At 43.2% G+C, this 23,832-nt stretch overlaps 1 protein-coding gene across 1 annotated transcript in view; it reads left to right on the forward strand.

Annotated features, from left to right (window-relative positions):
- Positions 1-1,514: 1,514 nt before the first annotated feature.
- The window catches only part of LOC149456010 (uncharacterized), a 31,957-nt gene continuing 9,639 nt past the window's right edge, over positions 1,515-23,832 (forward strand). Inside the window, exons 1-11 of the mRNA XM_089685655.1 lie at positions 1,515-1,579; positions 2,340-2,444; positions 4,937-5,086; positions 5,173-5,346; positions 7,700-7,932; positions 8,083-8,286; positions 10,147-10,177; positions 15,144-15,360; positions 15,477-15,574; positions 15,663-15,866; positions 15,949-16,149. Coding sequence (XP_089541781.1) covers positions 2,367-2,444; positions 4,937-5,086; positions 5,173-5,346; positions 7,700-7,932; positions 8,083-8,286; positions 10,147-10,177; positions 15,144-15,360; positions 15,477-15,574; positions 15,663-15,866; positions 15,949-16,149 — 1,590 coding nt within the window. The 5' untranslated portion in view covers positions 1,515-1,579; positions 2,340-2,366. The remainder of the gene's footprint in view (positions 1,580-2,339; positions 2,445-4,936; positions 5,087-5,172; positions 5,347-7,699; positions 7,933-8,082; positions 8,287-10,146; positions 10,178-15,143; positions 15,361-15,476; positions 15,575-15,662; positions 15,867-15,948; positions 16,150-23,832) is intronic.

Genomic DNA, 23,832 nt, shown 5'->3' on the forward strand with positions numbered 1-23,832 from the left:
CAGCACCCACTCACATACACAGCTAACTTTATCCGCAGGAACGCGTGCGTTGGGATCGTGCTTACAAGGCAATCCATGGACCCATGCTTCTCTCACCATTGGTCCTCTCCAGATCAGGCTTCATATCTGCTCTAGCTATCACACCCAACACCCAAGCTAGGTCCCCGGGGTGATGATGTGGAACTGCGACTCCCTTCTCTGCTGCTTATGCAGGCAGCAGGATTGGCATACCACCCTACAATCGTTCTCGGCTGCCTTGCTTGGTGGCCTATCGTTGGCATAAAGTGTGCACATGAGTGGCCAACCACTTGTTTCTCAACAACTCCTAATTGGTTGCGTAGTCATGACGTGTTCTTTTGTGTGGGCTTGAGACGACTGGGGCAGAGTGGGTGCAAAGAGTAGGCAGAAGGCCTGGGCACAGTGCTGTAGCCATGCATTAAGTCACATTCCCCTCACCACAAGCACTCTCTAGTTCAGTGGTTGGCAACCGGTAGATGCGACTTCATATCTGCTCTGCTTCTCCTCTCGCACTGTGCTCCAGCACACCCATTTTCCACCCCAGTTGTCCACAGCTGACACAATAGCACACTGCACACGCATTACCACCTCGGAGTTGTTGGAGGACCCATGACTGGCCAGTGCACATTTCATACCCACTATGGGCAGCCAAAACAAGGCATCAGAGAGGGAGCACAGGGCGGTATGTCCATTCTACATCATGCATTAGCAGTGGGGCAGGAGGGGTGGACTTCCATATCATTGCCCTGGGCACTGGATGAACTTGTCCCGGTACTACACCCAGCAGCACTACCCCCCGGAAGATTGGGCCCCACAGCCTACACTGGAAAATAATGCATAAGCCATCGGCAGAAGGTAGAAAGACAGACTGGAAAGGGGCAATGACAGCACCTCTACATGACCACCAACCGCCATCTTCCCCGCTCTCTAGAACACCCCAATAACCAGGGGAATGGCCATTATGAGACTAAGACCCTATATTTACACCCTATGCAGGTTACATATGTGTTGTGGTGCCCCCTGTGAGGTATTAAAGGGTAGAGCCTCCAAAAAAAGCACCAATGCCTCCACCCAATTGGGTCTTGTGGATAGCACTGCCGTCCCAATGGTCAAATCCCAGACGGTGATCCTAGTGGTGTTGTGTTCGAAAATCCACACATTGAACGGCGGGAACAATGAACATCTGATGATCTCAGGGGCTAACCCAAAAATTTCCTGCAGTAGGCGGGTCACACTTGATGACCTCATCACAAAGCACAGAGGGCAGAGAAGACGTAAATGGAAAAAAGAACAAATATACGACATCCCGGGTCAGTAGATACATCTTGTATATCCAGAGGCCGAACCGAATGTTGTCACATCACCAGACGGTTCTGGGGGCTGCAGTTCCTCTGAGCTCCAAAAGGTGAGAATCTCTACTTAGACAGGAAGTCTCTATGGAAGACAGGAAGTGATGTCAGGGACAGACAGGAAGTGATGTCAGGTATAAATAAGAAGTTCCGGGTGAGGTGAGTCAGGAGGAAGTAGAGAGGAGACATTGCTGCAAGTGGCAGCAGAGGAGGTAATAAGATCTTATTTTATATTTACACCCAGTAACCCCCCCCCTTCATGTCCGTCCTCTTCCTCCACCGCCGCGTCCGTCCTCGTCCTCCACCGTCGTGTCCGTCTTCTTCCTCCATCGTCGCGTCCGTCCTCTCCCTCCACCGTCGCGTCCGTCCTCTCCCTCCCCCGTCGCGTCCGTCCTCTCCCTCCACCGCCGCGTCCGTCCTCTCCCTCCACCGCCGCGCCCGTCCTCTCCCTCCACCGCCGCGCCCGTCCTCTCCCTCCACCGCCGCGCCCGTCCTCTCCCTCCACCGTCGCGCCCGTCCTCGTCCTCCACCGTCGCGCCCGTCCTCGTCCTCCACCGTCGCGCCCGTCCTCGTCCTCCACCGTCGCGCCCGTCCTCGTCCTCCACCGTCGCGCCCGTCCTCGTCCTCCACCGTCGCGCCCGTCCTCGTCCTCCACCGTCGCGCCCGTCCTCGTCCTCCATCGCCGCGCCCGTCCTCGTCCTCCACCGCCGCGCCCGTCCTCGTCCACCGCCGCGTCCGTCCTCGTCCACCGCCGCGTCCGTCCTCTTCCTCCACCGCCGCGTCCGTCCTCTTCCTCCACCGTCGCGTCCTTCCTCTTCCTCCATCGTCACTGTGACGTCTTTTATCTCCAGCAGATGATGAAACACACATATATAGTGTGGGAACCCAGATTAACCCCTTCAGGGGCAGAACATTCCCCACTTATGTAATATACAATGTCTTCATTATCAGTTATCATTCCTACTTTTATAGGTAAAAACCTGTATAGATCAAAAGCAGATGGAAGAGGACCGGAGTCACATGACTGAGAAGATACTAAACCTCACCTTGGAGATCATCTACCTGCTGACCGGAGAGGTGAGGAGGATTCTGGGAGGTCACATTACAACACTCTTATCTCTATTAACCACTTGCCTACCAGGCACTTATACCCCCTTCCTTACCAGGCCAATTTTCAGCTTTCAGCGCTGCCGCACTTTGATTGACAATTGCGCGGTCATGCAACATTGTACCCATATGAAATTTTGATCATTTTTTTCTCACAAATAGAGCTTTCTTTTGGTGGTATTTAATCGCCACTGGGCGCTTTACTTTTTGCGCTATAAATAAAAAAATTGCAAAAAATTTGAAAAAAAAAAGTTTCTTTGTTTCTATTATAAAATTTTTCAAACAGGTATTTTTTCTCCTTCACTGATGTGCGTTGATGAGCCAGCACTGATGGGCACTGATAGGCGGCACTGATAGGCAGCACTAAAGGGCACTTATAGGCAGTACTAATGAGGTGGCACGGATAGGCGGCACTGATAGACAGCACTAATGAGGTGTCACGGATAGGCGGCACTAATATGCAGCACTGATAGGCGGCACTGATAGGTGACACTGATGATGGGTACTGATAGACGGCACTGACTGGCATCACTGCTGGGCACTGACTGGCGGCACTGACTGGCACAACCCCTGGGCACTGACTGGCGGCACTGACTGGCAGCACTGGTGGGCAGCACTGGTGGGCAGGCACAGGTGGGTGGCACTGGTGGGCACAGGTGGGTGGGCACAGGTGGGTGGCACTGCTGGGCACAGGTAGGTGGCACTTCTGGGCACAGGTGTGTGACACTGCAGAGTGGCACAGGTGGGTGCACTGCTGGGCACAGGTGGGTGCACTGCTGGGCACAGGTGGGTGATCTGCTGGGCACAGGTGGGCGGAGCTAGTGGGCGCACTGCTGGGCACAGGTGGGCAGAACTTGCGGGTGGCACTGCTGGGCACCGATCATCAGGGCACTGATCATCAGTGCCCTGATGATCGGTGCCGATCCCCGCTCTGACAACTGCCAGTTCTCGGCAGTACTTTCCTCACGATCTGACAGCGTGAGGAAAGTGCAGCCGAGAACCGGCACTTGCATTTCCCTCTGATCAGCGTGTCATTGGACACCGCTGATCAGGTGGTAAAAGGCCACTGTGATTGGCCTTTTACCACATCACGTGATCAGCTGTGTCCGTAGGACACAGCGATCACGGAGATCGCCGGGTGCACGCCCCCTGGGGCGCGCAGGAGAGCGTGTTCTGGGAGGACGTCATATGACGTCCACTCAGAACTGGCCGGCCGCAGTGTAGCCGTCATTCGGCTATCTGCGGTCGGAAACTAGTTAATAAAACACAGACCTGATCGGAGAGGTGAGAAGGATCTTGGGAGGTCACATGACATCACTCTGGTCTAGTCTGGGCAATAGACCATGTTGTTCTTGTAGACATGTAGATGATGTCAGATGATTGATATCTATATAAAATAGTGCAGCGCTCAAAATAAATCAATATTAGTACAACAAAAAAAACCCAGTGCACACAGGGGTTAAACTATTACACAGTGCAACATGTGAATTCCCACCGGGAATAACTTAGTGTGAAAGTGACCAGTGTCCTGACACTCAAGCAAACTCCTACAACGTAATACATACAAAAATCACCATGATTACAAATACAATACAATAAATTGAATTAAATAAATGTCCAAAGTGCTCAAATTAAGATATTCATGCAGGTGCTGGTATGTGTTCACTCCGTGCAAATCTTTAGTGGCCAAAGTGTCCCCTCACCTCCTTAAATTGACCCTGCAGGGTCAGCTCGCTCTGGGTGTGAACCACTCTGGATGGCAACAGGTTACTTTTCAAATCCACTCCCAAGTACTCCGATCCTTCCATACACAGCCCTGTCAGCAGTATCCCCTCTAGCTGCACCCGTTTTATGACTCTAGTCTGTTTCCTGAGAAACGAGGAAACAGACTACAGTCATAAAACGGGTGCAGCTAAAGGGGATGGGAGTGGATTTGAAAAGTAACCTGTTGCCATCCAGAGTGGTTTACACCCAGAACGAGCTGACCCTGCAGGGTCAATTTAAGGAGGTGAGGGGGCACTTTGGCCACTAAGGATTTGCATGGAGTGAACACATACCAGCACCTGCATGAATATCTTAATTTGAGCACTTTGGACATTTATTTAATTAAATTTATTGTATTTGTCATCATGGTGATTTTTGTATGTATTACGTTGTAGGAGTTTGCTTGAGTGTCAGTTACGACACTGGTCACTTTCACACTAAGTTATTCCCGGTGGGAATTCACATGTTGCACTGTGTCTGTGTAATAGTTTAACCCCTGTGTGCACTTTTGTTTTTTTTGTTATACTAATATTGATTTATTTTGAGCGCTGCACTGTTTTATATAGATATAATTTCACTAATTTAGGTAAGAGGTTAGTGTCAGCAGCTTGAGTGTTAGGGCCCCATTTTTAGCGCAGGAGGATTTTCTGTCATTTCCTAAATAATTGATATCAGTTTCTCTTTCTCCTGATCTGTAGGATTATGTTGTAGTGAAGAAATCTAGTGGGGAGCCAATCTCAGGAGGATGGAGCAGGACCCAGAGCCCCACCATGGTGCCTCCCCCTCGTTCTCCGGAGCAGAAGATCCTGGAACTGACCACCCTGATGGTCCATCTGCTGACAGGAGAGGTGAGCGGTGCCAGGAATTCTGGGACATTCTCCAGTAACAGACAAGGGATGTGTCTGGATGGTGACTGTATCATTGTGTGTGTCAGGTTCCTATAAGGTGTCAGGGTGTCACTGTCTATTTCTCCATGGAGGAGTGGGAGTATTTAGAAGGACACAAGGACCTCTACAAGGACGTCATGATGGACAATCAGCCGCCCCTCACATCACCAGGTAAGAGGAGACTTTATTGGAAAGGAGAGAGCAGTACAGAGGATCCACCTAGATCCCCCATCATCTGATAAACACATAGAAACAATGGATTCAGTCAGTGTGTGTGTGTGCTATATAATAACCCCTCCTTCCTCCTTTGTAAAGGTTCTTCTAGAGATCCTTCCTTTATAAAAAGTTATTTTAGAGATCCCTCCTTCGTAAAGGTTCTTCTATAAGAGATCCCTCCTTTGTAAAGGTTCTTCTAGAGATCCCTCCTTTGTAAAGGTTCTTCTAGAGATCCCTCCTTTGTAAAGGTTCTTCTAGAGATCCCTCCTTTGTAAAGGTTCTTCTAGAGATCCCTCCTTCGTAAAGGTTCTTCTATAAGAGATCCCTCCTTCGTAAAGGTTCTTCTATAAGAGATCCCTCCTTTGTAAAGGTTCTTCTAGAGATCCCTCCTTCGTAAAGGTTCTTCTATAAGAGATCCCTCCTTTTGTAAAGGTTTTTCTAGAGATCCTTCCTTTATAAAAAGTTATTTTAGAGATCCCTCCTTCGTAAAGGTTCTTCTATAAGAGATCCCTCCTTTTGTAAAGGTTCTTCTAGAGATCCTTCCTTTATAAAAAGTTATTTTAGAGATCCCTCCTTCGTAAAGGTTCTTCTATAAGAGATCCCTCCTTTGTAAAGGTTCTTCTAGAGATCCCTCCTTTGTAAAGGTTCTTCTAGAGATCCCTCCTTCGTAAAGGTTCTTCTATAAGAGATCCCTCCTTCGTAAAGGTTCTTCTATAAGAGATCCCTCCTTTGTAAAGGTTCTTCTAGAGATCCCTCCTTCGTAAAGGTTCTTCTATAAGAGATCCCTCCTTTTGTAAAGGTTTTTCTAGAGATCCCTCCTTTGTAAAGGTTCTTCTAGAGATCCCTCCTTTGTAAAGGTTCTTCTAGAGATCCCTCCTTTGTAAAGGTTCTTCTAGAGATCCCTCCTTTGTAAAGGTTCTTCTATAAGGGATCCCTCCTTTGTAAAGGTTCTTCTATAAGGGATCCCTCCTTTGTAAAGGTTCTTCTATAAGGGATCCCTCCTTTGTAAAGGTTCTTCTATAAGGGATCCCTCCTTTGTAAAGGTTCTTCTATAAGGGATCCCTCCTTTGTAAAGGTTCTTCTATAAGGGATCCCTCCTTTGTAAAGGTTCTTCTATAAGGGATCCCTCCTTTGTAAAGGTTCTTCTATAAGGGATCCCTCCTTTGTAAAGGTTCTTCTATAAGGGATCCCTCCTTTGTAAAGGTTCTTCTATAAGGGATCCCTCCTTTGTAAAGGTTCTTCTATAAGGGATCCCTCCTTTGTAAAGGTTCTTCTATAAGGGATCCCTCCTTTGTAAAGGTTCTTCTATAAGGGATCCCTCCTTTGTAAAGGTTCTTCTATAAGGGATCCCTCCTTTGTAAAGGTTCTTCTATAAGGGATCCCTCCTTTGTAAAGGTTCTTCTATAAGGGATCCCTCCTTTGTAAAGGTTCTTCTATAAGGGATCCCTCCTTTGTAAAGGTTCTTCTATAAGGGATCCCTCCTTTGTAAAGGTTCTTCTATAAGGGATCCCTCCTTCGTAAAGGTTCTTCTATAAGGGATCCCTCCTTTACCAGCTACTTTGGGCTTTTTAGGACCCAGAAAGCCAAGGAGCCACCTGGGAAGCAGAGCCAGTGATAGACTTTTCATACACTTTCATACGTTCCTCTGTTCATACTGCTCACCCATTGGTCCAGAGTAGGGCGGGAACTGGGTGATATACTTGAAGTCACTGACCTGGAACAGGGAGGAGGGCGGGAAATACAAAGTTTTAAATGCTTTAATCCTTCAATTGCCCTCTGCAGTATATAAACATAATATTATGGTGGTCTTCAGGATGGGGGAGGAGCCAATACCCCAATGATGGTGGTCTTCAGGATGAGTCCAGTCTTCCTCTTGGTCCCCCTCCCCCCATCCTCACTCTCTGACCTCTGGTGGGGCTCTTGTCTAGTAATCCTCTTTGTCTTTGTATTTTAGTCCATGGCCGGGAGATGAGGAAAACCTCCGAGGATTGTCTCACTTTGTCTCCAGACTGGAAAGTAGAAGATGAGGAAATCACACAGTATAGTCCAGGAGAAAACCCGGCTCCCTCCAATGTCCATCCGGCACCACCCAGTGTAGATGGACCATCGGATTCCTCATATCCTGAGGAATTTCAGACTGTACGGGACCGGGCCGGCCTTCCAACAGGGAAGAGGTTCTCCTGTCCTGAGTGCGGGAAACGTTTCTGTTATAAATCTCATCTGAATTTACATCAAAGATCTCACACAGGGGAGAAGGTGTGTTCATGTCCTGAGTGCGGGAAATGTTTTTCACAGAAGTCTTCTCTTTCCATACACATGAGGTCTCACACGGGGGAAAAACCACATTCCTGTTCTGAGTGCGGAAAATGTTTTGTTATAAAATCAGATTTAGATAAACACCTGCCATCTCACACGGGTGAAAAGCCCTATTCCTGCCCTGAGTGCGGAAAATGCTTTTCACATAAGTCCACTCTTGTCAAGCATCAGAGGTTACACACGGGTGAGAATCTAAATTTCTGCCCCGAGTGCGGGAAATGTTTTGCCGCTAAATCAGAATTAGATGAACACCAGACAACTCACACGGGCGAAAAGCCATATTCCTGTCCTGATTGCGGAAAATGTTTTTCACGGAAATTCACTCTTTCTATACATCAGAGACTGCACACGGGAGAGAAGCCGTATTCCTGCTCTGAGTGCGGGAAATGTTTTTCACGTAAGTTCAGCCTTTCCATACATCAAAGACTGCACACAGGAGAAAAGTTGCATTTCTGTCCTGAGTGTGGGAAAGGTTTTTCACAGAAGTCCTCCCTTTCCGCACATCAGAGAATGCACACAGGAGAGAAGCTGTATTGCTGCCCCGAGTGTGAGAAATGTTTTTTTAAGAAATCTTCTCTTTCCGCACATCAGAGCTTACACACGGGCGAGAAGCCGTTTTCCTGTCCTGAGTGCGGGAAATGTTTTTCACAGAAGTCCTATCTGTCCGCACATCAAAGATTGCATGCAAGTGAGAGGTTGTATTCCTGCCCCGAGTGTGGGAAATGTTTTTTAAAGCAGTCCATTCTTTCCGCACATCTGAGATTGCACACGGGGGAGAAGCCATATTCCTGTCCTGAGTGCGGGAAGCGCGTTTCACACAAGTCCTCTCTTACCGCACATCAGAAACTGCACACGGGTGAGAAGTTGTATTCCTGTCCTGAGTGCGGGAAAAGTTTTGCACAGAAATCCTATCTTTCCAGACATCAAAAATCTCACTCGAGCGAGAAGCCACGTTCCTGACCTGAGTGCAGAAGTTCTCCGTGTAGATCAAATATTCGCCAACATCATTACACACGGGAGAAAAGTCATATTCCTGTCCTGAGTGTGGGAAATGTTCTCAAAGTTCTGTCTGGGTGCCACCTGCTGGCTGAAAGTGGCAAATATAATATTTTCAGATGAAACATTGCATAGGTACCCGATAAACGTACAAATATATTAACGATTTTTATTGTTTTTGCCGTCACAAATATTAATAAAATATGTCTACGTCATTGGATGATATTCTTTGTAGGCTGATTGATTAAAGTGTGACCTCAGATTTTAGGTTTGTTTGATTTCTTGTGTCTCGGGGGCTTTATTTGTCCGCCATGTCCTTGTTGGAACAGCCGACTCTCCCCCTTTCCATAGAGCTCAGGACGTCTGTAGTATACTCCAATGATAAGTCCATCAGTCCATAGACCCATCTATCATTCCATCCGTAATTCCTCCTCCGCACGATCACCACCTCCAACCACAAGGTCATTCTTGTCTTCTTTTCCCTACTGCTCCAGTCTCCTTCTCCATTCTCCTTCTCCTGTCTCCTTCTCCTCCAGTCTTATTCTCCATTTCCTAACACTACAAGTACGGCCCATCCTGTAGGTTTTAGTCTTCATCTTGTGTCTTAGTAGTTTGGTGTTCCCAGCTTGTCCTTGTTGGAACAGCCGACTCTCCCCCTTCTCATAGACCTCAGGACGTCTGTAGTATACTCCAATGATAAGTCCATCAGTCCATAGACCCATCTATCATTCCTCCTGTAATTCCTCCTCCGCACCATCACCTTGTTGGAACATCCGACTCTCCCCCTTCTCATAGACCTCAGGACGTCTGTAGTATACTCCAATGATAAGTCCATCAGGCCATAGACCCATCTATCATTCCTCCCGTAATTCCTCCTCCACACCATCACCTTGTTGGAACAGCCGACTCTCCCCTTTCTCATAGACCTCAGGACGTCTGTAGTATACTCCAATGATAAGTCCATCAGTCCATAGACCCATCTATCATTCCTCCCGTAATTCCTCCTCCGCACCATCACCACCTCCAACCACGATCATCTTTCTTCCTCACTTTCACATCACATCTAACTTAGAGAAACCCCCCTCCATCTTTTCTATGTCCCGTGTCCTAAACAAGAGGATCAGCATGAATACAAACAGCCCAGTCTTGGGAGGAGCCAAGCCATGTTTCTGGAACACCAACTCCATTCTCATCACTGAAATCATCAACATCTCCCATTCTGCTCGGCAGGTCACTGGATTTTGCATATTTAGTTACAATATTATTTTGTTAAACATTTTTGTTGTATTTTTATATGTTTAGATTCAGGTTTGGAATCAACCCAAACCCAACTGTTTTCTATTCAACAAACTGGAGAGCTAAATAGCTAGATTGCGTTAGTTTGCCAGCTGAACCTTCGACTTCAACATCACTACTGCCACTGAATAACTTCCCCCTTAGGATGCCATTGGTTGATTTTTTCTGCATTCTTTATAAGTTTGTCTGTAATGTAGATGTCCCCTCAATGAATGTGAAGGTGTGACTGTTTGTTAGGTGCAGTATGTGGATCCATCAACATGTGCAGTCACTATTTAGTAACACTCTTCTATAGGAGATACTCTTTCATAAATGTTCTTTTACAGGAGAACCCTCTTTCAAAAATGTTCTTCTATAGGTTTCTTCATAAAGGTTCCCTATATAGGAAATCCCTCCTTCATAAAAGGTTCTTATATAGGAGATGCGCCCTTCATAAAGGCTCTTCTATAAGAGATCTTTCTTTTGTCAAGGTTCTTCTACAGGAGATCCCTCTTTAAAAAATGTTCTATAGGAGATGCACCCTTCATAAAGGCTCTTCTATAAGAGCTCTCCTTCATAAAGGTACTTCTATAGGAGATCCCTCCTTCGTAAAGGTTTTCTATAGGAGATCCCTCCTTCGTAAAGGTTCTTCTATAGGAGATCCCTCCTTCATAAAGGTTCTTCTATAGGAGATCCCTCCTACGTAAAGGTTCTTCTATAGGAGATCCCTCCTTTGTAAAGGTTCTTCTATAGGAGATCCCTCCTTCATAAAAGTTCTATAGTTCACCCCTTAATAACGGTTCTCTTATGGAAGATCCCTCCTTCATAACATTTCTTCTATATAAGATCTCTCCTTCATAAAGTTTCTTCTACAGGTCACTCCTTCATAACAGTTCTTCTATATAAGATCTCTCCTTCATAATGGTTCTTCTATGTGAGATGGTTTCTTCATAAATGCTCTTCTATAAGAGATCCCTCCTTCATAAAGGGTCTTTTATAGGAGATCCCTCCTTCATAAAGGATCTTTATAGGAGGTGGTTCCTTCATAATGGTTCTTCTATAGAAGATCCCTCCATCAAAAAGGTTCTTCTATAAAAGTTGCATCCTTCATAAAGGCTCTTCTATAGGAGATCCCTCCTCCATAAAGGTTCTTCTACAGGAGATCCCTCTTTCAAAAATGTTCTTCTAGAAGAGATGCACCCTTCATAAAGGCTCTTCTAGAATAGATCTCTCCTTCGTAAAGGTTCTTCTATAGGAGATCCCTCCTTCATAAAGGTTCTGCTATAGATCCCTCCTTTGTAAAGGTTCTACTATAGGAGATCCCTCCTTCATAAAAGTTCTACTATAGGTGATCCCTCCTTCGTAAAGGTTCTTCTATAGGAGATCCCTCCTTCATACAGGTTCTGCTATAGGAGATCCCTCCGTTGTAAAGGTTCTTCTATAGGAGATCCCTCCTTCGTAAAGGTTCTACTATAGGAGATCCCTCCTTCATAAAAGGTCTATAGTTCACCCCTTAATAACGGTTCTCTTATGGAAGATCCCTCCTTCATAACATTTCTTCTATATAAGATCTCTCCTTCATAAAGTTTCTTCTACAGGTCACTCCTTCATAACAGTTCTTCTATATAAGATCTCTCCTTCATAATGGTTCTTCTATGTGAGATGGTTTCTTCATAAATGCTCTTCTATAAGAGATCCCTCCTTCATAAAGGGTCTTTTATAGGAGATCCCTCCTTCATAAAGTATCTTTATAGGAGGTGGTTCCTTCATAATGGTTCTTCTATAGAAGATCCCTCCATCAAAAAGGTTCTTCTATAAAAGTTGCATCCTTCATAAAGGCTCTTCTATAGGAGATCCCTCCTCCATAAAGGTTCTTCTACAGGAGATCCCTCTTTCAAAAATGTTCTTCTAGAAGAGATGCACCCTTCATAAAGGCTCTTCTAGAATAGATCTCTCCTTCGTAAAGTTTCTTCTATAGGAGATCTCTCCTTCATAAAGGTTCTGCTATAGGAGATCCCTCCTTTGTAAAGGTTCTACTATAGGAGATCCCTCCTTCATAAAAGTTCTACTATAGGTGATCCCTCCTTCGTAAAGGTTCTTCTATAGGAGATCCCTCCTTCATACAGGTTCTGCTATAGGAGATCCCTCCGTTGTAAAGGTTCTTCTATAGGAGATCCCTCCTTCGTAAAGGTTCTACTATAGGAGATCCCTCCTTCATAAAAGGTCTATAGATCACCCCTTAATAACGGTTCTTTTATGGAAGATCCGTCCTTCATAACGTTTCTTCCATATAGGATCTCTCCTTTAAAAGGTTCTTCTATAAATAATGAGTCCTTTGTGGAGGCTCTTCTATAGGGGATCCAGCCTTCATAAAAGTTCTTATGTAAGAGGTCCCTCTTATATAAAATCATTCCAGGGTAGACATTATTTCTCTTGGTGTATTCATGGCTCCTTGATAAAACTAAAAGATCTCCAGAACGTGTCTGTCTGTGTGTGTGTGTGTGTGTGTGTGTGGGGGGGGGGGGGGGGGGTGTCAGAGGTATAGTTAGAAACAACACAATTACAAAAGCTGTGACAGACCCAACCCAGACAGGGGCTATTGGAGAGGACTGCAGGCTAGCTTCTTGCCTACTGGCCATGGCCCTGGCACCAGAGGGGGCTCTATTCTTTGGTATGTGCCTGGGGGGACCTTTGGACTTGAATCCGAAGTATACTGCTCCAAAGGCCCCTCCAGGCACACACCAAAGAACAGAGTCCCCTCAGATGCCAGGGCCCATGGTCAGTAGGCAAGAAGCTAGCCTGCAGTTTCCTCCAAAAGCCCCCGTCCAGGCTGAGTCTGTCACAACAGCCATTACTCCCTTACACATATGCACCCCCCTCACCAGGGCCGCACTGACCATTTGGAAACTCGGGCACTGCCCGAGGGTATGGAGTCAGTAGGGGGCCCCATGAGATGGCCCTGGTACCTGTTTCATAGGCTTTTTTGAGTTTGGGCAAGGACACAGGGGCCCCATGATCCCTTATTGCCTGGGGGCCCCATGAGTTGTCAGTCCGCCCCTGCCCCTCACTCATATTGATCATTTTCCCAGGAGGCAAGTGGGTTATATCCACCTTATACTGCTATCCGAGTCATCTTCACCTTCCAGAGAAAACACCTCAGATGGTTCAAAAGGAAAATCACAGTTTAGAGGGACTTTCTCCCCCCAGCAGCTACCCTGTGCAAGTGTGGCCCATCTTTGGCCATGGTCCTCTTCATCAAATTGAACACTAAATGTTATGTGACACCCATATATACCCCACACAATCTTTCCTAGGGTTCCACCCAGCTGATCTAGAGGTTGTCCCTCTGAGATTTCAGGAGCTGTACAGCACTCCAACTTTCTGTTTCATCTATGGCGACAAAAACTAGCAGCCCAACCTTTAACCCCATCATCGCTCACATGCCTGTTGTTTCTCCTCTCTGCCTTATCTCCTCCAAAAACATTTACAAACTTCAGTCATCAGGGCGTGTTCAATCCTACCCTCAAATTGGTGTTCTCTGTAGTCCCCATTGGCCCAGCTATCTGTATAGTAAATGGGATACTTGGTCCTATTTCGCACAATACTTTGAGTTCCGCCCTTGACCTTCCCATTTGCCCCCTATACATACATTTTGTAGAATTACTGACTGCTTCAGTGCCTTCTGTTTACTCATTTTAACACCTGTATATGCAGTTCATTGACTAGATGTCATCTTGCAACGCCAAAATGGAAAAATAACCCCAATAAAAACCAAAAAATGGTGGCAACCTCTTGGATTCCCATTGGGACTCCTTTCAAAGCATCTCCTCAATGTTCAAGGACTTGATGGCCGGTATAATTATGGTGGAGGATACATGCTTGTTGTGGTGGGTTGGTGGCATACGGAAGTGGTGGGTTTTCCCCAACTCTACTTTGAATACTATGCTACCAAACCGTTCTCTGGGCTTCAGATCTTCTGAGCTCCACAAGCTAGTGGTCTCACTTCTACCCAGACAGGAAGTCTTTATGGAAGACAGGAAGTGATGTCAGGGACAGACAGGAAGTGATGTCAGGTATAAGTAGGAAGTTCCGGTGAAAGGTGAGTCGGGGAGGAAGTAGAGAGGAGACATTGCTGGAAGTGGCAGTAGAGGAGGTAATAAGATCTTATTTTCTATTAACACCCAGTAACCCCCATCATGTCCGTCCTCTTCCTCCACCGTGGCGCCCGTCTTCTTCCTCCACTGTCACGTTCGTCCTCTTCCTCCACCGTCGCGCCCGTCCTCTTCCTCCATCATCACGTCCGTCCTCTTCCTCCACCGTCGCGCCCGTCCTCTTCCTCCATCGTCGCGCCCATCCTCTTCCTCCACCGTCACATCCGTCCTCCATCGTCACGTCCGTCCTCTTTCTCCACCGTCACGTCCGTCCTCTTCCTCCACCGTCACGTCCGTCCTCTTCCTCCATTGTCACATCCGTCCTCTTCCTCCATTGTCACGTCCGTCCTCTTCCTCCATTGTCACGTCCGTCCTCTTCCTCCATCGTCACGTCCGTCCTCTCCCTCCACCGTCACATCCGTCCTCTCCCTCCATTGTCACATCTGTCCTCTTCCTCCATTGTCACGTCCGTCCTCTTCCTCCATGGTCACGTCCGTCCTCTTCCTCCATGGTCACGTTCGTCCTCTTCCTCCATGGTCACGTCCGTCCTCTTCCTCCATCGTCACGTCCGTCCTCTTCCTCCATCGTCACGTCCGTCCTCTTCCTCCATCATCACGTCCGTCCTCTTCCTCCATCGTCACTGTGACGTCTTTTATCTCCAGCAGATGATGATACACACATATATAGTGTGGGAACCCAGATTAACCCCTTCAGGGGCAGAACATTCCCTCTCTTCCGGGGCCGGAACATTCTCCTCATTGTGGAGATGTCCCCTTTCCCACCAATCACCTTCTCACCTTCTCAGTCTATATTAATGGATTATACCACTTCTATCAGGGGATGGGGGTTCATTTAGGGGGGGATTTTACTGGCGAATAGGCAAGGAGGTGTCAAAAAACAGCATGGAGGGGTGAGTACTGCCCCGGGGAATATGTACCAATGCAAAAAATCCAAAATTTTGAAATTGTATTTGGCCAGGAGCAATTCATTTTTGAATACTTATATTTACAAAGGAAAACTGCCAGCAAATGATATTTCCTTGTCGGCTTCTTTGCTTTTAAAAGGAGGACCACCAGAGAGGACACAAGGATCTCTACAAGGATGTCATGATGGAGGACCACCAGAGAGGACACAAGGATCTCTACAAGGATGTCATGATGGAGGACCACCAGAGAGGACACAAGGATCTCTACAAGGACGTCATGATGGAGGACCACCAGGGAGGACACAAGGACCTCTACAAGGACATGATGGACAATCAGCCGCCCCTCACATCACCGGGTAAGAGGAGACTTTATTGGAAAGGAGAGAGCAGTACGGAGGATCCACCTAGATCCCCCATCATCTGATAAACACATAGAAACAATGGATTTAGTCAGTGTGTGTGCTTCCTACAGATGGATCCAGTCATGGGAACCCACCAGAGAGATGTCCCCGTCCTCTGTATTCCCGGGATTCCACACAGGAAGGTCACACTATCCCTCCCCATCATCAGGTAGATGAGGAACAATCACTGATAGTATCATTAGGATCTGTACATTATCTGCATTGTTACCATTTATGTAATTTTATTATATTTTCAGAGTGGAATCCTTGGGGATGATAATATTGTTGTCAAAGAAGAGTATAAAGAGGAGGATGAGGAGTATGGAGTGATGGAGGAGTTTTCAGAAGGACACAAGGATATGATGGAGCCACCTAATACCAGGAACCCACCAGAGAGATGTCCCCGTCCTCTGTATTCCCGGGATTCCACACAAGAAGGTCACACCATCCCTCTCCATCAGGTAGATGAGGAACAATCACTGATAGTATCATTAGGATCTGTACATTATCTGCACTGTTACCCTTTTTTTATTATATCTACAGAGTGGACATCTGAATGATTTAGAAATTATTGTTAAAGAAGAGATAAAAGAGGAGGAGGATGAGGATGGGGTAGTGGAGGAGTCTGAATTTACAAAAGGATGCAAAAACCTGTACCAGGACAACCCACCAGAAAGATTTCCCCATCCTCTGTATTCCCGGGATTCCACACAAGAAGGTCACAAAATCCCTCTCCATCATCAGGTTGGTAGACAATGTAGAACATAAAACCGACCACTCTAAGACGTGGAGACGATGAGGCTGCTTTAGGAGATGATAAAACAAAAGTCGGGGTAAAACATTGGGGTACAACTGGATCGCCTGTCCACCTGTGAGCAACCAATTGTGATCCAAGAGACAAGCTAGCCGATGGTGTACATCCTCCTCCAGAGCTCCAGAACCAAATCTGGAATTTTTGCTGTCAGTATAAATTTTAGTGGCAGAAGTCCAGGCACTCGCCAGTCACCTCTGTTTTTTTTCCTCATGCTGGGCTTTGGCTTTCAGGGAGGCATGCCAGAGTAGAGATTGTATCTGATGGGCCGCCCACAACTCGCCAACGGCCAGGTTGGTAGTAAATAATAAAGTGTACTTGTGAGCTACTACAGTGGTATGTGCAAAATTTATAAGTGACTGACAACTAAAAATATTAATAATTAACTAACAACTAAATTAATAATGGTGCCTCAACACAAATACACATACTCATAATACTGTGTGGTAATAGACAAATAAATAATTGGTTGTGTCGCGCTCCACCTCCTAAAAATGTTTAAAGTATTTTAACCATGCATTTCATGCACTACTGTATTAAATAATAAATGATATAAATAAGTATTATTCCATAATTATATATAAAAAAATATATAAAATAGAATACAAATAAAAACTAATGTGCTATAATTAATTATTAAACAATATCTTTTAAAAACAATAATGTAAAAAACTTTAATAAATATAGAGTGCTGTATCGCTGATATTAGATAAACCCACCATTTAAAGTGACATATATGTGCAAAACGCAATGTGTATGTGCAAAAGATGCTAAATAAATAAATAATAATTAATAATAAATAATAGATAATATTAAATGAGCATAAAGATGCATGTGAAATATGATATTAAGTGACAAGTGATTAATAATAAATAATCAATAACAATTCTATATAATCTGACAGTGCAAATGATATTGTATGTGCACCTCAGCTTGTACAACCCAAAGTTCTAAATGGGGCTAGGTATTTATTGTCCTAAGCTAGACACAATGCGAATGTCCCAATTACGACCTTTATATATTGTAAACAATATATATATTTTGCTGATAAGGTGGAAATATTACTGTCCTTCCTCTGGGTGGCCTTCCAGATACTTCTGAGCTGTAAGGGCTAGGTGGATAGATGCGGATATCCCTCTCGTTCTGGAGGGGTCAGACTCCTATCTCCTCTTCTCCCCTTTTGCTCCTCCAGTTTATGCCATGTAAAAGAAGAATTCCCACATAGTGCTTTATCTCTCAAATAAGACTTTAATGTGTCTCCGATAAAATGCGCACTTACATTCTTTAAAACAATACAGAGCGTGTTTCAAATGTGTGCCCGTGCACAAAAACAGTACTCGCCGTTCCGCTGACTGATGGCGTTGTGACGTCAGAGCCCCTCCCCTACGCGTTACGCCACAGGGTCACGTGGCTTCCTCAGGGGGATTCAATAGGACGCCATAACGCTACTAACTTTATATAGGGTATTCCGGCGCCATTTTCTCGAAGTCCGCATGGAAGCGGCCATTTCAATGGGGCCAGATATAACTTATACATATGCAATGTGTTCCCAGATTAAATACATTGCTCATATTATTTGCATAGGGCTTATTAAAGTGCACCCTTACATTACTCTGACTTAACACCATTAGTACTGTGACTGAGCTAGGCACCATTGAATACAATTTTTTTAAAATGTACAAAGCCTCCATTAAAATACTATGAAAATATTTATTAATTATCAATATAAAATTATTTAAGCAGATAAATCAGACTCAAATAAAATATGAAAAAGGTTAAATGTAAATATAAACAATAAAAATAATAATAATATTAAAAAATATGAAAAAATAATAAAAATAAAAATAAACATAATAATAAAAATAAAAATAAATATAAATATAAAAATAAAAATAAAAAATAAAGTATGAAAAATTAAAATAAAAAATAAAAATTAATATAAAAATAAAAATAATAAGAATAAAAATAAATATAAAATAAGAATAAATAAAGAAAATAAATGTAAAAATAAAAAATCACTAAAACGTTAAAAATGTTATTTTTATCCCCTTGCTATTTCATTATTCTATCCTGAGATCATACACAAATCAGTATTCTACTTGTCATACATGCTCTTATAATTTCCATTATTTTACCCTCTATATTTAAATATATGAAAAAAAGTTATAAGAAATGTTATTAACTGTTGTCTATGCTAATACACTACCCTTACATGAAACCTATACTAGAACCTCAGTCTATATATATATATATATATGTATGTCCACATCCACCCTATCTGCATACGTCTAATAAATACACGTGGACATATACAATATAATATTCTATGTGACTATTAACTAAAAACACTATTGGTTAAAAACTCATAAGGTGATATGCCCTTCTCTAGTAATTACTAATAAAACAGGATAAATCAAATTCCTTATTCAGGCCTTTAGGGGCTAAGCATCCCATTTCACATATCCATTTTGATTCCTTCTTACTAATCTCTCTAATCATGTTATCCCCTCTCCAATGCTTGATATGCCTCTCTATTCCCCAAAATTGTAAATTGGAAGCATCCGAATTGTGAAATTGGCGAAAGTGTTGCGATACATGATGGTACTTGTAACCTCTATTTATGTTATACACATGTTCTTTGATCCTTTCTTTTAGAGCTCTTTTAGTTCTACCTATATATAAGAGGTTACACACGTTTGTTAACACTCACAACAATAAAGAATATAAAATCAAACAATTTATTTCGTGTGATACGAGAGGAGTGGTTTATGCTTTAAAATGTCCCTGTAACCTCTTATATATAGGTAGAACTAAAAGAGCTCTAAAAGAAAGGATCAAAGAACATGTGTATAACATAAATAGAGGTTACAAGTACCATCATGTATCGCAACACTTTCGCCAATTTCACAATTCGGATGCTTCCAATTTACAATTTTGGGGAATAGAGAGGCATATCAAGCATTGGAGAGGGGATAACATGATTAGAGAGATTAGTAAGAAGGAATCAAATGGATATATGAAATGGGATGCTTAGCCCCTAAAGGCCTGAATAAGGAATTTGATTTATCCTGTTTTATTAGTAATTACTAGAGAAGGGCATATCACCTTATGAGTTTTTAACCAATAGTGTTTTTAGTTAATAGTCACATAGAATATTATATTGTATATGTCCACGTGTATTTATTAGACGTATGCAGATAGGGTGGATGTGGACATACATATATATATATATATATATATATATATATATATATATATATATATATATATATAGACTGAGGTTCTAGTATAGATTTCATGTAAAGGTAGTGTATTAGCATAGACAACAGTTAATAACATTTCTTATAACTTTTTTTCATATATTTAAATATAGAGGGTAAAATAATGGAAATTATAAGAGCATGTATGACAAGTAGAATACTGATTTGTGTATGATCTCAGGATATAATAATGAAATAGCAAGGGGATAAAAATAACATTTTTAACATTTTAGTGATTTTTTATTTTTACATTTATTTTCTTTATTTATTCTTATTTTATATTTATTTTTATTATTATTATTTTTATATTAATTTTTATTTTTTATTTTAATTTTTCATACTTTATTTTTTATTTTTTATTTTTATATTTATATTTATTTTTATTTTTATTATGTTTATTTTTATTTTTATTATTTTTTCATATTTTTTTATATTATTATTATTTTTATTGTTTATATTTACATTTAACCTTTTCATATTTTATTTGAGTCTGATTTATCTGCTTAAATAATTTTATATTGATAATTAATAAATATTTTCATAGTATTTTAATGGAGGCTTTGTACATTTTAAAAAAAATTGTATTCAATGGTGCCTAGCTCAGTCACAGTACTAATGGTGTTAAGTCAGAGTAATGTAAGGGTGCTCTCTAATAAGCCCTATGCAAATAATATGAGCAATGTATTTAATCTGGGAACACATTGCATATGTATAAGTTATATCTGGCCCCATTGAAATGGCCGCTTCCATGCGGACTTCGAGAAAATGGCGCCGGAATACCCTATATAAAGTTAGTAGCGTTATGGCGTCCTATTGAATCCCCCTGAGGAAGCCACGTGACCCTGTGGCGTAACGCGTAGGGGAGGGGCTCTGACGTCACAACGCCATCAGTCACCGGAACGGCGAGTACTGTTTTTGTGCACGGGCACACATTTGAAACACGCTCTGTATTGTTTTAAAGAATGTAAGTGCGCATTTTATCGGAGACACATTAAAGTCTTATTTGAGAGATAAAGCACTATGTGGGAATTCTTCTTTTACATGGCATAAACTGGAGGAGCAAAAGGGGAGAAGAGGAGATAGGAGTCTGACCCCTCCAGAACGAGAGGGATATCCGCATCTATCCACCTAGCCCTTACAGCTCAGAAGTATCTGGGAGGCCACCCAGAGGAAGGACAGTAATATTTCCACCTTATCAGCAAAATATATATATTGTTCACAATATACAGTTGCAAGAAAAAGTATGTGAACCCCTTGGGATTACGTGGAGTTTTGCATGAATTGGGCATAAAATGTGCTCTGAACGTCATCTAAGTCACAACAATAGAAGAACACAGTCTGCTGAACATAATACTACACAAACTTTAGATGTTGCCATGGTTTAATTGCACATAATATGTAAACATTCACAGTGCAGGGAGGAAAAAGTATGTGAGGCCCTAGCTTAATGACTTCTCCCAGAGCTAATTGGAGCCAGGAGTGAGCCAACCTTGACTCCAATCAGTGTGATGATATTGGATGTGTTGCTGACAGCTGTCCTGCCCTTAAAAAACACACACCTGTTTTTGGTTTACTGGTTTCAAGAAGCACTGTCTGATGTGAACCATGCCTCGCAGAAAAGAGCTCTCAGAAGACCTACGATCAAGAATTGTTGACTTGCATGAAGCTGGAAAGGGTTACAAAAGTACCCCCAAAAGCCTTGGTGTTCATGTATCCACGGTAATACAGACTGTCTACAAATGGAGAAAGTTTAGCACTGTTGCTACTCTCCCTAGGCGTGGTCGTCCTGTAAAAATGACTGAAAGAGCACAGCGCAGAATGCTGCATGAGGTAAAGAAGAATCCCAGAGTGCTAGCTAAAGACCTACAGAAATCTCTGGCACATGCTAACATTTTTGTTGACACATCTACAATAAGGAAAACATTAAACAAGAATGGAGTACATGGGAGGACACCACGGAGGAAGCCATTGCTGTCCAAAAAGAATATTGCAGCACGTTTGAAGTTTGCAAAAGAGCACCTGGATGTTCCACAGCACTACTGGCAAAATATACTGTGGACAGATGAAACCAAGATTGAGTTGTTTGGGAAGAACACACAACACTATGTGTGGAGAAAAAAAGGCACAGCACACCAACATCAAACCCTCATCCCCACTGTGAAACATGGCGGAGGGAGCATCATGGTTTGGGGCTGCTTTGCTGCCTCAGGGCCTGGATGGATTGTTGTCATTGATGGGAAAATGAATTCCAGAGTTTATCAAGACATTTTGCAGGAAAACGTACGACCATCTGTCCGCCAACTGAAGCTCCGCAGAGGATGGGTGGTGCAACAGGACAATGACCCAAAGCATACAAGTAATTCAACAAAACAATGGCTGCAACAGCACAGAATACGCCTTCTGGAGTGGCCCAGTCAGAGTCCTGACCTCAACCCCATTGAAATGCTGTGGCATGACCTTAAGAGAGCGATTCACACCAGACATCCCAAGAATATTGCTACACTGAAACAGTTTTGTGAAGAGGAGTGGTCCAAAATTACTCCAGATCGTTGTACAGGTCTGATCTGCAACTACAGGCAACGTTTTGTTGAGGTTATTGCTGCCAAAGGATGGTCAACCAGTTATTAAGTCCAAAGGTTCACATACTTTTTCCTCCCTGCACTGTGAATGTTTACATGTTATGTGCAATTAAACCATGGCAACATCTAATGTTTGTGTTGTATTATGTTCAGCAGGCTGTGTTCTTCTATTGTTGTGATTTAGATGATGTTCAGAGCACATTTTATGCCCAATTCATGCAAAACTCCACGTAATCCCAAGGGGTTCACATACTTTTTCTTGCAACTGTATAAAGGTCGTAATTGGGACATTCGCATTGTGTCTAGCTTAGGACAATAAATACCTAGCCCCATTTAGAACTTTGGGTTGTACAAGCTGAGGTGCACATACAATATCATTTGCACTGTCAGATTATATAGAATTGTTATTGATTATTTATTATTAATCACTTGTCACTTAATATCATATTTCACATGCATCTTTATGCTCATTTAATATTATCTATTATTTATTATTAATTATTATTTATTTATTTAGCATCTTTTGCACATACACATTGCGTTTTGCACATATATGTCACTTTAAATGGTGGGTTTATCTAATATCAGCGATACAGCACTCTATATTTATTAAAGTTTTTTACATTATTGTTTGTAAAAGATATTGTTTAATAATTAATTATAGCACATTAGTTTTTATTTGTATTCTATTTTATATATTTTTTTATATATAATTATGGAATAATACTTATTTATATCATTTATTATTTAATACAGTAGTGCATGAAATGCATGGTTAAAATACTTTAAACATTTTTAGGAGGTGGAGCGCGACACAACCAATTATTTATTTGACCAGGTTGGTAGTAAAACACGACATTGTCGGTGACTCAGAATCGCTCATGTTGAATTCTGAATTCAGCCGATTATTGTACGGCCGAGCTCGGCCTCTACTCGTGCAGCAATGCATGTATAAGCCACACCCAGCTACCCAATCCGAGACCGAGCCCGGCAGTTCTCTAATCAGCTGCTCCTGGAACTGCACATACACGGTTCAAAGCTGCTGACATGGATGTTTTCTGTTAACACTGTCCCAGAAACGGGCGTCTTGTGGCCCCTCCTATGGTGGCGTAACACCAGGGCCTGGTCACAGGTACACCTTTGTGACCCTGGTGGTTCCACCACTGGCTCTTTGGCCAATGTTTTGGCCAAGGTGCTTCAGAGAGTGATTGCTTCCAGATAGCATGTAGCTTAGTCCATTATCAGTGTAATATGTTGATGACCCTTATAAGGGCTGACCAAATCCATAGCAATGGTCTCGAAGAAGGCCTCAATTACGACGAGGGGAACCAAATGGCTATGTAAATGTGGCAGGGGGGAGAAGAAAAGTACATTCCTACCTCCCTAGTGACACCAGGCAAATAAAATCTCTGTGCTATCTTGTCTTGGGTTTTCTCCCAAATGCCCTCCTGGATGTGCCCATGGGCCAACTCTAATGCCAACGTTCGGTAAGGTAAGGCACCACAGGTCATGCAGTGGTTTCACATTCAGTATAAAAGGTCCCTTTCCATAAGGAAGTATCAGAGGGAAACCCTCTCGTCTGGGTTAACTATCACCCCATCTATTTTTATCACATTCTTCCTTATCAAAATGGGTTCCTTCAATTGTTTGCTTCCAACTTTGTATTTTCTGTGCACTTGCAGATCAGCAAGAAATAGTCGGCGCACTTCTGAGGATGCAGGCTCTTCCCTTAGCCTTAAAAACAGCAAAGGGTTAATGGCACGTAAGGGGCAGACAC

Source organism: Staurois parvus, unplaced genomic scaffold (genome assembly GCF_062004578.1).
Source record: "Staurois parvus isolate SC_StPar_1 unplaced genomic scaffold, SC_StPar_1.0 ptg000380l, whole genome shotgun sequence".
Taxonomy (NCBI): Eukaryota; Metazoa; Chordata; class Amphibia; order Anura; family Ranidae; genus Staurois; species Staurois parvus.